This window comes from Ixodes scapularis, unplaced genomic scaffold (assembly GCF_016920785.2).
Source record: "Ixodes scapularis isolate PalLabHiFi unplaced genomic scaffold, ASM1692078v2 PGA_scaffold5__190_contigs__length_132052651, whole genome shotgun sequence".
Taxonomy (NCBI): Eukaryota; Metazoa; Arthropoda; class Arachnida; order Ixodida; family Ixodidae; genus Ixodes; species Ixodes scapularis.
In genome coordinates this window covers 101,167,215-101,181,432 of record NW_024609880.1, presented here as the reverse complement: position 1 = coordinate 101,181,432, position 14,218 = coordinate 101,167,215, and the positions used below count along the sequence as shown (strand labels likewise).

The 14,218-nt window shown below is 47.0% G+C and overlaps 1 protein-coding gene across 1 annotated transcript in view; it reads left to right on the top strand.

Annotated features, from left to right (window-relative positions):
* Positions 1 to 881: 881 nt before the first annotated feature.
* Positions 882 to 14,218, top strand: part of LOC8035372 (probable ubiquitin carboxyl-terminal hydrolase FAF-X) — an 87,404-nt gene continuing 74,067 nt past the window's right edge. Inside the window, exons 1-7 of the mRNA XM_029966017.3 lie at positions 882 to 1,083; positions 4,259 to 4,418; positions 5,490 to 5,649; positions 6,376 to 6,488; positions 8,384 to 8,496; positions 10,406 to 10,511; positions 13,706 to 14,073. Coding sequence (XP_029821877.2) covers positions 4,338 to 4,418; positions 5,490 to 5,649; positions 6,376 to 6,488; positions 8,384 to 8,496; positions 10,406 to 10,511; positions 13,706 to 14,073 — 941 coding nt within the window. The 5' untranslated portion in view covers positions 882 to 1,083; positions 4,259 to 4,337. The remainder of the gene's footprint in view (positions 1,084 to 4,258; positions 4,419 to 5,489; positions 5,650 to 6,375; positions 6,489 to 8,383; positions 8,497 to 10,405; positions 10,512 to 13,705; positions 14,074 to 14,218) is intronic.

Below are 14,218 nucleotides of genomic sequence, written 5' to 3'. Positions count from 1 at the left end.
AATTAGACACGATTGACTTCAATCACTGGGTAACCTTGAGGTGGCGTGGCGCCTAGCTTCCCAGTATGTTCGGGCTCGCCAGGTAAGTGCATGGTCTAAGTTGCCATGAAGTCAGTTTAGACAACGCTGTGGTTTATACGGAGTGGTACAGTATAGCAGAGAAGTACAGATTCGCTGTAGCCGGTATATTATTAGTATTTTGTTCGCCGTTCCCGCCTATTATACTCCATCTCTCCAACAACTGTTCAATCCCCAACCCTGCCCGCTTCAATCTGGATGAGCATCACACCGGCGTGCGGTCGTGTATCACTACTGCGTGGTGCACGTTAAAGACCCCAGGCTAGCGGTTATACTGCACTGGCTAAATTTCTCATTAAAGCTGGGAAACAAGTCGCCCGCTGAGGCAGACTAAGTTCTAGGCTGTATCAACATACACAATTTTTTTTTTTTTTTCATAAACAACTGCAGTGCAGACAAAGGCATGGGCACGAGCGCGTGGCTTCGGAAAATGCGTCCTATGCACGAATTCTCGTACAAACAAAAGCATTCCGCTGAGCTAGGATCACGCGCCTGTGCTTTTGTCTTTACTGGAGGCATTCGTGAGGAGGAAGATAAAAGCTGCTACTTCAAAGCTTTTCTTTACCAGAGCACATGCTAATATTTTATGCTTTTTGTAAATTCGCCTACATACATACGACGTGAGTTACAGACACAGCTCCCATCGACTAGATCGAAGCGTCGTACGAACGAAAAACAATGAAAACGTAAAAACGAAACCGAAACTATTGTCGCTACCATAGCGACGAGGTGCGAGTGGATGACGCGGATGACGCCAAGTTTGGGATCGACGCCAGCGCTGTCTGGCGTCTACTTGGTGCCTTTTACTTCCAGCGCCGCTTTTATGGGAAAGTTTATGGAAGCGAACAAGCGGAGGCAACCCTGATTAGCGATATTTTGCGAGGTCCCTGGAATTTCTAATCAGGCCTACACTCACCGCCGGTGTCGTTATGTCGCTTGTGTGCGTGCCCAGCAAAGGAATAACGGCCGCCTAGAACAACAGAGCAACCGCCAGATTCCAAAGCAGTGAGTGTACCGAGGCTCGAGCCGCGGTTTCTGCCCGATACCCCCAGCGCGAAGGCGTGTCGACAGTGCTGACAACCGCTGATGCCAGTGTTGCAGATTCGCTGTCCTTCTGTTTCTGGACCCCTAAGTCGCCTCCCTACACGCCCCGAACATTTCTTTAGCGCGTCACAAGGTAGCAGGGACGTCATCCGTCCCGTGTCCGAAGCAGCCCTGTCGTGGTCTGTCGCGAGGTGCGATGGCGTCGCCTCTACAGCACCCCCCTCGGAGCTCTTTGGCCTCGACGTCGAAGACACTCGCTGCTAGTACCATGAGTCATTCTCGAAATTACGACGATACTAAGAACCCATCGTTGTCTGGCTCGTTACCAGCGAAAATACGAGGTTCAATCAGGCGTTGATCGGCTCTACGGGGCAGTGTTACGCTTCGCACCTACGAGACGTTGAATGTCAGTGGTGCAATGGCTTCAAATATTCCTGTGTTGTTTCTTTTTGTCGCCAGCTAAGAGATGATGTTGTTTTCTCTTTCGAGAGAACGATTCGAATGGGTTTGGAACCGATTGCACCCCGTGGCTCTCTAAGTGACCGCGGTCAAAACGCATCCGTCGTTTACTGACGTGGTCTGTGTGGCGTAGTTTGAAATCGTTCTTATAAAGAAAGTTCCGATCGATTGTGTTGTTTTGAGGCTCCGTTTAGGACGAAAACTTAGTCACCCGGTTTAGTGACGCGAAAAGCCTGCGCGAAGTGACCGAAATGCCTCTTCTCCATTCCGTGCACCCGTACTTCATACATGCAGTCTTTGCACACTGCCGGCCGGCGGAGTCTGTTCCGTTTTATTTTTACTTCCCTTGCTTTTTTTTCTTGTTCTTTTGTTGCAGCGTACAGTTGAGGAAAGTAGGCTGTTTCCGTTGTATCCAAACACATGATAGCGATCATCAAATGGTATCTGTCGACTATTCATTTGTTCAGGCAAGCAGTGAACATGTACTACTCATTCAAACTCCTTTTGAACCACGTAGTACTGCTATGCAGCTTATCATAATACAGGCTTTGTCGGGCCTGTTTTCTGGGGGACAAGTGAAATGATCACAGACACTCACGAGAGCGATGTGTATTTCATTACCACTATCATACATATCAGAACAATTTTTTTTTTCTTCTACTGTATGGTTGATAAACAGGTGACCTAAGCAACATGAGTGCACATGTTCTGTTTACACACATACACTGTTGGCTGCCTCAGTGGCTCCAATGTGAACTGAGCCTCACAGATGGTGTTGTGATTCATTCTGACTGAGAAAAAAAATAAGGAGAGAAGCAATGAGAGAAAGAGAAAGGAAAAATCCTAAGAACAAACTGGGGAAGAGCCATGGATTGGAATGTGTGGCTTAACGTGTGCCATGGGCACTTGTAACTGTAATGCATCCTGAGAAAGATGCTTGCTATTAGGATCGGAGTGTTTGGCTTTTGTGTGCCTGTTTGGCAGCTTCTGAGGGCTGTTGGTACCTATTTGGTTTTTGACTACTTCGCCGCCATTCATCCACTTTTGTGCTAGTGCAAACTTGGTAATGTTTTGGGACTGTCAGTCATATCAAGGATTAGGTTTTGGCAAGCATGAATACCTTGTCAATATCCCTTTAAATAGTGCGGCTACCAGTACAGAGAAACTCCCTGAAATGGGTTTCACCTCGAGAGCAAGGCAATTCACGACTCCAGTATTGTGCATTTAATTTTCATTCCTCCATTTCACATTTGTGCCACCAAGCTGCGGAAGTTCTCGCTGCATGTTTCGACAGGTATGAACTTCCGTTTCTGAAAGGCACATCTTTGTCGTTAGATGGCCTCGCCTCATCAGGTGCTACAAATAGACCGTCTTCAAAAGTCAGAGCCATCTAGTGGCAGTCACAGAAGCTCAAAAACTTTTTCGGACTAATGGTGGTTACTGAAGAACTAAGTTGTCTAAATCACACACCTTCACCTTTGGGAATCAAAGGCAACATACACAAGCCAGTATGTCGAAATGGGTTTTCTGCTGTCTATTCTAAAACCTCAGACATTTCGTTTTCCTGGTTTAGAGGTGCTGTGGGATGCTGCTTTCTTTTCACACCAGGCTTTGCTCTGGGCTGGGTCACTTCAGTGACTTTTCAAAGGGGTCTCTGCCTTGCATTTGAGGTGGTTTCTTTCTAAGAGCTTCTCTACTGGGAACTGGACTGTATGAAGGGACAATGACATGGCATTTATGTTTGTCGAGATATTACTGAAACTATCTTTGAGGGCCCAGCTAACCAAAAAAAAACATGCAGGTCGAAATTTTTTTTTTCTTTTGTATAAAAGTTGTTGGTCAAGAATTGAATCTTGAGGTATATCGTCGGGGCCCTCTTCTACGTGATCACATGTGGTGATGACGCAGCAGATAAGATATTTTTAAGTTGTAGTCCATCTAGAACATATATCTATTAGCAAAGAAAGTAGAACGCATAAAACATCACTTTTATGACCACCAGAACACCGAGAATGTCTTGATTTAAAGGAATTTCTACTGTTTTGTGGCTAGGAGTAATTCCTGGGCACTATGACATCAGGTCCTGTGGTTTCGGTTTGACGTTGTTTATTTTTTATCAAGTAACACGTGAGACTCTAATGGAAAATATTTTGGGTAGTGTCTTTTTCAAAAAGAAGCTTTTATAACACAGATGAATAAAAGCAAGAGGTGAAGACAAGGTATGTTATGGGATAAATCTTGCTCTTTTTTCCTGTTTGCACTCATTTCTATTCTGACATTTGCTCAGCATGCTCTTCTCCTAACAAAAAAGACATGTTAATTTCTGCTACTCTCCCCTACCTCTCAAAACGGCTCATTTTTAAACTTAGTACCCGGTAGTTCCGCTCACATCTATACTCCATTCACGTCTAAGCTGACAGTGTAGTGGGGGCTACACACTCACCAGACCGATCAACCGCCTTCCTTTAATCACTTGATCCCGCTTTCTGCTTGTGGGTCGGGGCAGGGTCGTGGTTTCAAGATGGACATCAGGCCTATGACTAGTCCAACGAGCTTGTAGGCTCAACCGCAATGTCAGCTTAATGGTGAATGGAGTATAGCTGTTTCCCGTCTGGCCTTGGATTTCGCTCGCGTCCCATGGTGGTCTCTCGCGCCTCCTGGCCTCTCTGTCCTGCAGGATCCTGGATGCGGTGTGCGAGCAGGAGCGGGAGCAGGCAGAACCAGTGGGCCCCCCTTGCGGCGGGGAAGGAGGCCCTATGACCCTGGTGACACGCGCCAACCCCCTGGGAGGGGGGGACCCGCCCCCGGAACAGCCCCCTCCCAGCCCCCATGCCCCGGTGGGTACCTGCAGTGCCTATCTATTGTATGCGGCGCCTTTGTTGTGATTAGAGCTATAGTCAATAGGCCTTTTGCCGAATCATCCAAGCATAAAAGAAAAGCCGGGAACGTAGGTACACGTGCTGCACGTGCTGGCGTCTTCAGCCCTAACTGTCAAAAGCAAACACCTAAAACAAATGGCACTTCACATGCGCGCTTTACGGACACTTTATTTTGGTTATTTACTTTGAATGTTTTCTATAGGGAAGGTGAGCACATGCAGCGTGAGTATCTACGTTCCCAACATTCTCTTGGATGCTTGGGTAATCTAGCAAAAGGTCTATTGCAAGGGCAACACCCCGACCGGGGTGTAGTGCGTGCAAGAATGTGCAGCGTGCATGCGTGAATGTAGCTTTGGCAGGCTTGAAATTGCACGTGCTAGCTAGCACGATCAGAGACATTGCAGCGGCCAGTTGCCCTGCTTGCAGTCGTTTAGACTTGGCAACAGCTTTTTTGTGTTAGGTTGTCAAGGCTAGCATAGTTCCCACAGTGCTTCAGCCCTGCACTGCTACGAGAACACGTGGCTTCGTCTTGAGTCTCGTTCGTACTTGCTCTTGTGCAAAGGGGACGCCGCATCAAGCCGCATGCTCGTTCAAGTAGCTTCGACAGTGTTGGAGCATGATGGAAAGGAACTATGCTAGCCTTGACAATGTGGCGCAAGAAAGTTTTGATCAAGCACAGCGTCGGTATTGTTTTTTGAGTATTTTTAGAGTGGGGTCAGTGTGCACCTTGAAATACTAGAATTCAGTTAAGTGGGGCAAGCACTAATAAGAGTGCTTCGATTAAACGTGTGCTGAAGGGGTCAAGCTTGCAGGAAAGCTTTTCCTTGGGAGAAGACGCTATTGAAGTCGGCCAGCTCAACCTTTGACATTGTGGCCAAACCGATGCTCAGAAAGGGTCTATTGTAAGAAAGTTGCTTCTTCATTTATGGTGAAACATTTCTGTGCATAAACATTGCAGACAGGCGATGTTCTTACAACACCCTGCTCACTGCCCTGAGGCTATAGGTGATTTTTCGCACGTTTCCCCAGGCGCCATCCGAAGAGGCTCCCTCAGAGGAGCCCGAGTTCCCCTTGGCGGAGCTGGCCCGTCTGGACGAGATGATCAACCGGCCACGCTGGGTAGTCCCCGTACTGGCCAAGGGGGAGCTGGAGGTCCTCCTTGAAGCAGCCATCACCCTCTGCAAGGAGGGTGAGCCAGTCACCGTGACCCGCGCTGCTCTCAGTGTGCCAGTGGAATAGCTTAGGGTGATACCTCAGTCTTCACCAGAGCAGTTTATAAGGAAATGCTTGTGCAATCTTTGGAATGCAAAAGATTGCTGTTGGCTGCACGCTGCTTGGGTGGGTGTTGGCTCTCTTACGAGTGTTCCGGTCAACAGTTATGGTGTCAAACTTTAAACCGAATCCAAAATTGACCTGAACGCAGGTTTGTAGTTGCAACCCTTGCTAACTGCAGATCCAAACCTTTTGGTGCGCATCTCCGGAAGTATCGGCAGCCAGTAGTGGTGTGTAGCCGTAGTAGATGTGCATTCTATTTTCTAGCTTGTCGGGACTCTGTTGCTCTGTTACTTGCAGTATCAAGCATGATTCTGGTTTTATCAGCAAGCCTTCAAAATCAAGTCTTTATCGGCTATAGATGGCACCATACATACGCAAAAGATGTCTACTGCCCAATAAATGTGCTGGCAAACTGGAGCAAAAGGGGACTTCACATAGTTGTTGAATTCAGTTTTGTTTTAATTAATAATAAAAAAAAAGACTTTAAAGGATGTCGGACTGCCAGCCCTCCTTGCCTGTGAAGGCCTTGACCAGTTCACACATGCAGTGCGGCACTAAGTGCGAAGCTCAGTGCTATCTCAGTGCTGACCTTGTGCTGATGTGGTGGGCTGTTATGCGTGAGCTTGTTTTCTCCTTGCAGGCCGGGACGTAGCCAGCGAGCCGTGCCAGCGTTTTTTTCGGGAGGGCCTCACCATCTCCTTCACAAAGATTCTCACGGATGAGGCGGTCAGCGGATGGAAGTTCGAGATACATGTGAGTCTGACCATGCATCCACTGTTTATTTTTATTGCGTGTGTGCATTCTTATTAATGTGGTGTCTTGAATTTCTTCGCTACACTAGGACTATACTTCTCTGTACTGTGAAAGCATTTTTGTATACTTGTGGGTGAAACAAACTGGAACGGGCCTGCGTGTTAGAGTTACCTTTCGGTATCACCCGTTACCAATACGCAGGATGCCACCAAAACTTATGTTTGTCTAAGCCATCTCCTGCGTGCCTTTTTAATTGAATACTGACACCCCGCCAAAGTTTTGTTATATTTTTGCCAGGCGATTCAATATGGGTGTCAGAAGACTACCCAATCAATATTTTGCTACAGCGTCGCACATATATTTAATAAAGTAAAAAAAACGCAACTGCTCAAAACCGAAATCAAAACTGGACTGGGGAGGAAGAAGAAATATAGAGGAGGAGAGAGTTGGCGTAAGTCATGTGGCTGTGCAACTTTGTTTTCTTCATTGAACATATTTGCACCTTTTTAGAAGCCACAAAACATGGGTATCATATTTCTTTTCGATTTTTAATATTGAGTGTGTGCCTTCAATGACCCACGATTTGATTATATTTGGTGGTTGTGTCTAAAGCATAGAAAACGGCACATGATTACGGAAGAAGAGAGGGAGCGCATTCTCTATCGGGGGTTTCCGGGCGGAAAGAGAATGAATTTTGAGCCGCGAAATGTGCTCTGGGTAGTTGGGCTCTCATTTTTCATGTACAAATAAAAACCTTAGTGAGCATAAATACCCTGTCAGTGTCCCTTTAACACTCGTCTCACAGTTTCCGTACCGCTGCCCAGTAGGTTTAACAAAAGTGACAAAGTTTGCTCCTGTGTCCTAGTTCCCCTTTCACAACCGTATTTGAGGACACTGCATCGGAAATGTCTGAATGGAGGTGAAATCTTGATGAAGCCTTTGGGATTATTTATTTGTCTGACAAACTGGTTAAGAAAGTTTCATGGGCTTTTATGTAGCCTGGCAAATATGCCAGACATGTTCAAACTGTTTGGTGTGAACACTAGTGAGCATGCTGACGGAGTCACGACCTTGATGCAAGGACCTTGTCGTTCAACTGTAGCTTTGTAACTTTTTTTGGAGGTAAAGTTAGGCAGGGATGTGCAATTTTAGTTTGTCAAAATTCCGATAGAGGCCCTCTAGCTGCGTGCCACCTATAGGACACACCCTTTCCTTAGTCTTTCACGCATATAGCTAGACCCGAAGAGGTGGGTGTGCTCTCGTTGCTTAACTTTAAAGGGGCACTAAAGAGGATTCTGCAATCGTCTGTTCTTGGTCATAACTGATTCGTCCACTCAGGAAGAACACCCTAAACACCCTAAAAATTCAAAAATTATAATCATGCGATGCCGATTTTCCTATTTAAAAAAAAAAAAAAAAATTTCCTAAAAAAATGAAAGATTGGGAAACACCCGTTTCTGAGCGAATTTATCCGCTCAGGAAAGGCAGGGCATACCCCAGCAACGGCGTCAGTGCGGTGATGATGGGCGCTTGTCGGCCAGTCGCAAGCCACCTCTCTGAGAGAGGCAGCTTGCGATTGGTCAACGAGTGCCCGTGCTCACCCTGCTGATACCGCTGCTCAGGTATGCGCCCCACCCTTCCTGAGTGGAAAAATCGACTCGGAAAGTGGTGTGTCCCGACCTTTCACCACATTTTGAATAGGGAAATCGGCATAATGTGATTGTAATTTTTTTTTTTATTTTTTGGATGCTCAGGGTTTGTAGAATCAGTTACGACCAAGAGCAGATGATCGCAGAATCCTCTTTAGTGCCCCCATAATGCACCAGCTAGACATGAACCATTTGGAACGATTGGGGACACAGTGTCTAACAAGGGGTGCTTTTGTCTGTCTGCAGCGCTGCATCATGAGGAACTGCGAGCGTCTGGTGGAGTTGTGCGTGACCAAGCTGCAACAGGATTGGTTCCCCCTGCTAGACCTGTTGGCGATGGTGCTCAACCCACACAACAAGTGAGCCGCCGCCGAATTTCGCCTTTTAGCGGGAGCAGACCTCTCCTTGGCACTACCAGGTCAAAATGTTGTCGCCTTTTCTGGGTCAGCAAAGAAAAAATGTTTCGGTGCCGGTCGCAAAAAATGGATTTTTGGTGATGCCTTCCACTCGTTGGCAGCGGTTTAATGGCCAGATACAGGCATTTGGCTTTTGTTGTTGGCACCATGAACATTGTTAAAAGTGAATTATTCCCGGAAGGAGTCATTTAATGTTTCAACAAAATACCAAAACTTATTTGTTCCCTTTGATGCAGAAATGAAAATACATACTTTGTGCAGCCTTTCAGCAAGCTGTGTCCTATACGAAAACTGCCGTTTGTTCGTTAGTCTAAGGGAATTGAGAAAATTCCACTACCGTAAATTCCCATAAGGGTGGCCCTCCCAAAATGAAGAGATAAATGTGGAAAAACATGAGGTGGGCCACCTTTGGGAATGAGACAGCAAAACTTTATAAAAAATGAATGATAAACATGGGGCACCAGCTACAAATCAAGTGACACGGGAGCTGATGCCGCAAATCATGGACACGGCAAATTCGTGTTTCACAATACAGTAAACACACAGGAATTCGGTGCGAACTGCTGTGTCACGGTAAAGGATACCGCAGACTGCAGATGCAGCAGATTGGTGTTTTATAGTGCGACAAACACACGGAAACCGGCTAAACTTGCGTGCCACGGGAACCGATGTCACGCACGCAGATTGTGAACCAAGAAACGTGGGAATTCGCTACGAACTCGCATGTCATGAGAACCGGTATTGCACACGCTGATCGCGAACACAAACGCGGGAACCCACTGTGAACTTGCTTGTCACACGTACCGGTGCTGCAGATCGCGCGGTTAATGCGATTTCCGTCGGATACCATGCAATGTCCGACGGAAATCGGAGGGGGGGGGGGGAGGATTCATCATTTTTATGTTCGAGATATTAAGCCAGAAAAACGGGATGGGTGATCTCTCGGGGGAGGGGGCACCCTTACGGGATTTTGTGGTAGTTATGGGTGCCATCTCTTCTTTAAAGGAGCTGTGCAACGATTTTAACATTGAAAGAATTGGCATTTTCTGCTTTTGATATTGTTCACTGTATCACAAATGGCAGAAAACACACCTCCTTTCATCGAAATGTTGCGATTCCGCCGCGTAATAGCGAGGCAAAACTTGGAATATTTCCCGACCTGCAGCCACGAGCGGCGGCCATGAGAAACAGGCGGCGTGACGTCACTTGGGTAGTTGTAAAAAAGATAGCAAGTTGTGCGAATACCTGCTCGATAAAAGGTAACTTTTTTTATAAATCTTGTCGTTCCAACATATATATATAAATGCGTCAAAACCCTGGTATCATCGACAAAACTTTTATTATACGGAGTTTTAGTGGCGCCATCTATCCTAGGTCCACAAAACCGCGAACAGCCGCCAGAAGCCGGAGGGGGAGGGGGACAGCGCCGGGTGGGCAAGGACGGGTGGTCATGCGGTCGCGAGCGGGTGAGTTCTCGCTGCTCGCTGATGGCTCCAAAGAGAGAACTTTTCCGGAACTCCGCGCCTACTCAAGTGACGTCACTGTGCACGTGACCCGGAAGACGATGCACGAGTTGAGAGACGGCAAAAACTTGGATCTTTTTCATTTTTTAAAATTAAAACTAGGGTATCCAGGCAAAATCTGTTTGCTGTAGTTGACTGCAGAAGTGTCAGGCATCAACTTCCACAATTATTTAAGCAAAGCCCTGAAATTGTTGCACAGCTCCTTTAACTTGTTGCCGAAGTGTCGTCGCCGAGGCTCTGGGGTCTTGCTGCGGAGGCTCCGTGAGACATTACGTGCAGAGTGTCTGGAGACAGAAGCTTGGGCTGATCCCGGCAAACTTGTGCTTCAGGTTCCACTCGTACAACGGCAGTCGTCCCTCGGACTCTGTGCCCCCTGGTTCCCAGATCCCGGACGAAGAGGTGTTTGCACGCCCCACAGACACCAGGACGCCCAAGGTGTGTTACCACCCCTCTTGTACTTACCTTTTGTTTGTGGTAGGTATTTTGCAGAATCTGGAGTTGTTTTTTTGTTTTTTTTTTGTATGGAAGATGGCTAGGTTGGGCATGTCTCTATTTTGGTTTCTAAGTGTGGCTGTTCTGCCCTTTGCTCATATATCTGGGTTCTGTCTTGGTTATTGTGTGCAAAATCATTTTTTTTTTTCTTTTTTTAATGATTTTTGTGATGCTTGGGCATGTTCTTTATTTTGTTTTTCTTAGGTGTATATTTACAAATGCTCATAATTACGAAAAGCTTTCACTTGATTGCTCTAGTTTTAGAATGCAACTAAGGCCTCAAAGGCCTCGGAACTAAAAACTACTGTCAAAGAAAAAAAAGTAAAACGTAACCACAAACATTTTTATTCAAGCACCTGAGATTTGCTTCATTAAATTTTTTCTGTATATATATTTTTTATTTGCATTTATAAGCACTTTCCCGACCCTTATGCAATACTTGCCATCAAAAACACTTATATATAATCTGATTCTTAAAACAAGCAGCATTTCACATATCTAGTCTGCACATACCGTTGAAAATAGACCAAACTGGTCAAGTACCAACAATCAGGATGGCAAGCATGCAAACAATATCAGGGCCTGCGCTCATGGATGGCGAGTGTGGAGCCTGTTTCCTTTTCTTTGGTACCATTTTTTTCTAATGTCACAAGGTGACATTAGAAATGGTGAGGGGGAAATGGTGATGGTGAAGAATTAAAGATTTTTTAGTTGTTTTGGGAAACTGCCACCGTTCCTGGGTTTTCAGATCAGCAGTATATTTCGTAGTACCTTATGACAGCTGTACATCTAAACAAAAGCAGCATTGAGAGTGTGCTCTCCATCACAAAATGATCTAAAAGGAAAAAGACAAGCGCCGAAAGACCAGGGCAAGGTAAGAAGACGACGACACAAGGCGCACTCGCAACTGAAGATTTATTTATGGAAAAACATAGTCTTATATACACTTTTAAAAAACACCCACGTCACTTTCCACGTGCCCACTCTTTATCCAAGAATAGACACTCTTTTTCTGACAGAGTCACTGAAGGCTCGCTTATGCACTTATCTGCACCCTTCCTTATTGCATACGCCTCATGAATTTCCCTTGTAGTCTTTTTGCTGTATCGCCCCAGGATTGCCACGGCATTGAAAACTGGTGTGCACTCACATCGGTTGCAATGCACAGCCAGGTGCCCCGAAGGTGACTGTTTTAAGGAAGCAGCATGCTCTCTTGCGCGATCATTTACGCAACGCCCAGTTTGGCCTGCGTAAGACTTACCGCAAGAAAGCGGAATGTCATACACAACACCAGTGTGACATTCTACAAACTTGTTCTGGTGTTTTTTCTTACACTCGTCACTCTTCCCTTCGGGATCATTGATTTTCCTGCATAACGCAGAAAGCTTTTTAGGGGCTAAAAAAACGACAGCAAAACAGGAACGTCGTAACGTTCCGCCACCTTTTTTAAGTTATGAGACACTGCGTGAATGTAAGGCATTACAGCGGTTCTTACTTTTTGGCGTTCAAGAACGTTTCTTTCCGCACCCCTAAATTTCTTTTTGAGGCCCTCTGCAGCTTCAACAATGGATCTCAGCGGAAAACCCGCACTTGCGAGCCAATCTATCTGTAGAAGGAAACTCCTTCCCATTTCCTCAGGACAGGATTTGTTTGGCACGTTCACGTCCTGCTCTCATGGGTTAAAATTCACTCATGAGAGGACCACGGAGGGCTCGTTACAATTTTTGGATTTAAAACTAAAATTCTTAGATGACCATGTGTGCTGGGCTTACAAACCTCGCTCCAGGAAAGCTGTACTCCCTTTTAATTCTTCCCACTCCAAGTTAGTAAAAAGAGGTACTGCTTCTTCGTGCCTCGGAGCCGCTCTGAACAAATCCTGTCTTGAGGAAATGGGAAGGAGTTTTCTTCTACAGGTCGATCGGCTCGCAAGTGCGAGTTTTCCGCTGAGATCTATAGTTGAAGCTGCAGAGGGCTTCAAAAAGAAATTTAGGGGTGCGGAAAGAAACGTTCTTGAACGGCAAAAAGTAAGAACCGCTGTAATGCCTTACATTCACGCAGTGTCTCATAACTTAAAAAAGGTGGCGGAACGTTACGACGTTCCTGTCGTTTTTTCAGCCCCTAAAAAGCTTTCTGCGTTATGCAGGAAAATCAATGATCCCGAAGGGAAGAGTGACGAGTGTAAGAAAAAACACCAGAACAAGTTTGTAGAATGTCACACTGGTGTTGTGTATGACATTCCGCTTTCTTGCGGTAAGTCTTACGTAGGCCAAACTGGGCGTTGCGTAAATGATCGCGCAAGAGAGCATGCTCCTTCCTTAAACCAGTCACCTTCGGGGCACCTGGCTGTGCATTGCAACCGATGTGAGTGCACACCAGTTTTCAATGACGTGGCAATCCTGGGGCGATACAGCAAAAAGACGACAAGGGAAATTCATGAGGCGTATGCAATAAGGAAGGGTGCAGATAAGTGCATAAGCGGGCCTTTAGTGACTCTGTCAGAAAAAGAGTGTCTATTCTTGGATAAAGAGTGGGCACGTGGAAAGTGACGTGGGTGTTTTTTAAAAGTGTGTATAAGACTATGTTTTTCCATAAATAAATCTTCAGTTGCGAGTGCACCCTGTGTCGTCGTCTTCTTACCTTGTCCTGGTCTTTCGGCGCTTGTCTTTTTCCATTATGAACCAACTGGCCCAACTCACCATTTTGTTGCAATCTAAAAGGAATGGTGAGGCCAGTTGAGTGAACATAGCGCCATTTGTGTCCTTGCTTGTCATTGCCTCTTGGATGGATACATAGTGGCCAAACTCCCCTCTCTTTGGAAACATTCATTTACGTGAAAGGGGATACACTCTGGTCCTCTCGTTGGAGTAGTTCGTGGCCAAACCCTTTGAATCGGACAGCAACTAGCGCCACTTATGTGCCATGTTTGCAACTGGTCTTCTTTCTTCCTTCTTGTGCAGTTATCTGTAGCCAAATCCTTTGAATTGGACAAAGACTAGCGCCATTAATGTGCTGTATTTTACTCTTCTTTCCCTTCCCGCACGAGCACCTGTGGCCGAACCCTTCAAATCAGGCGACAACTTGCTCCGCCTATGTTCCGTGTCCGCAACTAGTCTTTCTTCCTTTCCTCTCCCACGCAGGGCTGGCTAGTGGACCTGATCAACCGCTTCGGCTCTCTGGGCGGCTTCTCGCTGCTGCTGGAGCGGTTCCGGAGCGGCCGGGCCCTCTCGGTTCCCCTGATGGCGGCCCTGATCCGACCCCTGGGCCTCTGCCACAGCCTGCTCACGGTGAGCACGGTGGAGCGCTTCCTCCTCCCGCTGGTGTCCCTGGTGCCCTCGCTGCTGGAGCGCCTGACGGACGACGAGCTCAAGCGGGAGGCCAAGAACGAGACCAAGAACGACGCCCTGTCCGCCATTGTGAAGGCCCTGCGCTGCCTGGCCGCACGCGTGCCCCACCAGGAGGACACCGTCAAGGCCCTCGAGATGTTCCGCCTGCGCATGATACTCAGGTGAGACCCAGGCCCCCTCTTTCGGCACCGGGCGGTCGGCCGGGTCGGGCAACCTTGACTGTCGCCGTCTGTTTCGTTAGAGATGGCAGGCCAGGACTGGGGGGGGGGGGGGGGGGGGGGGGGGGGGGGGGGGGGGGGAAGCGAG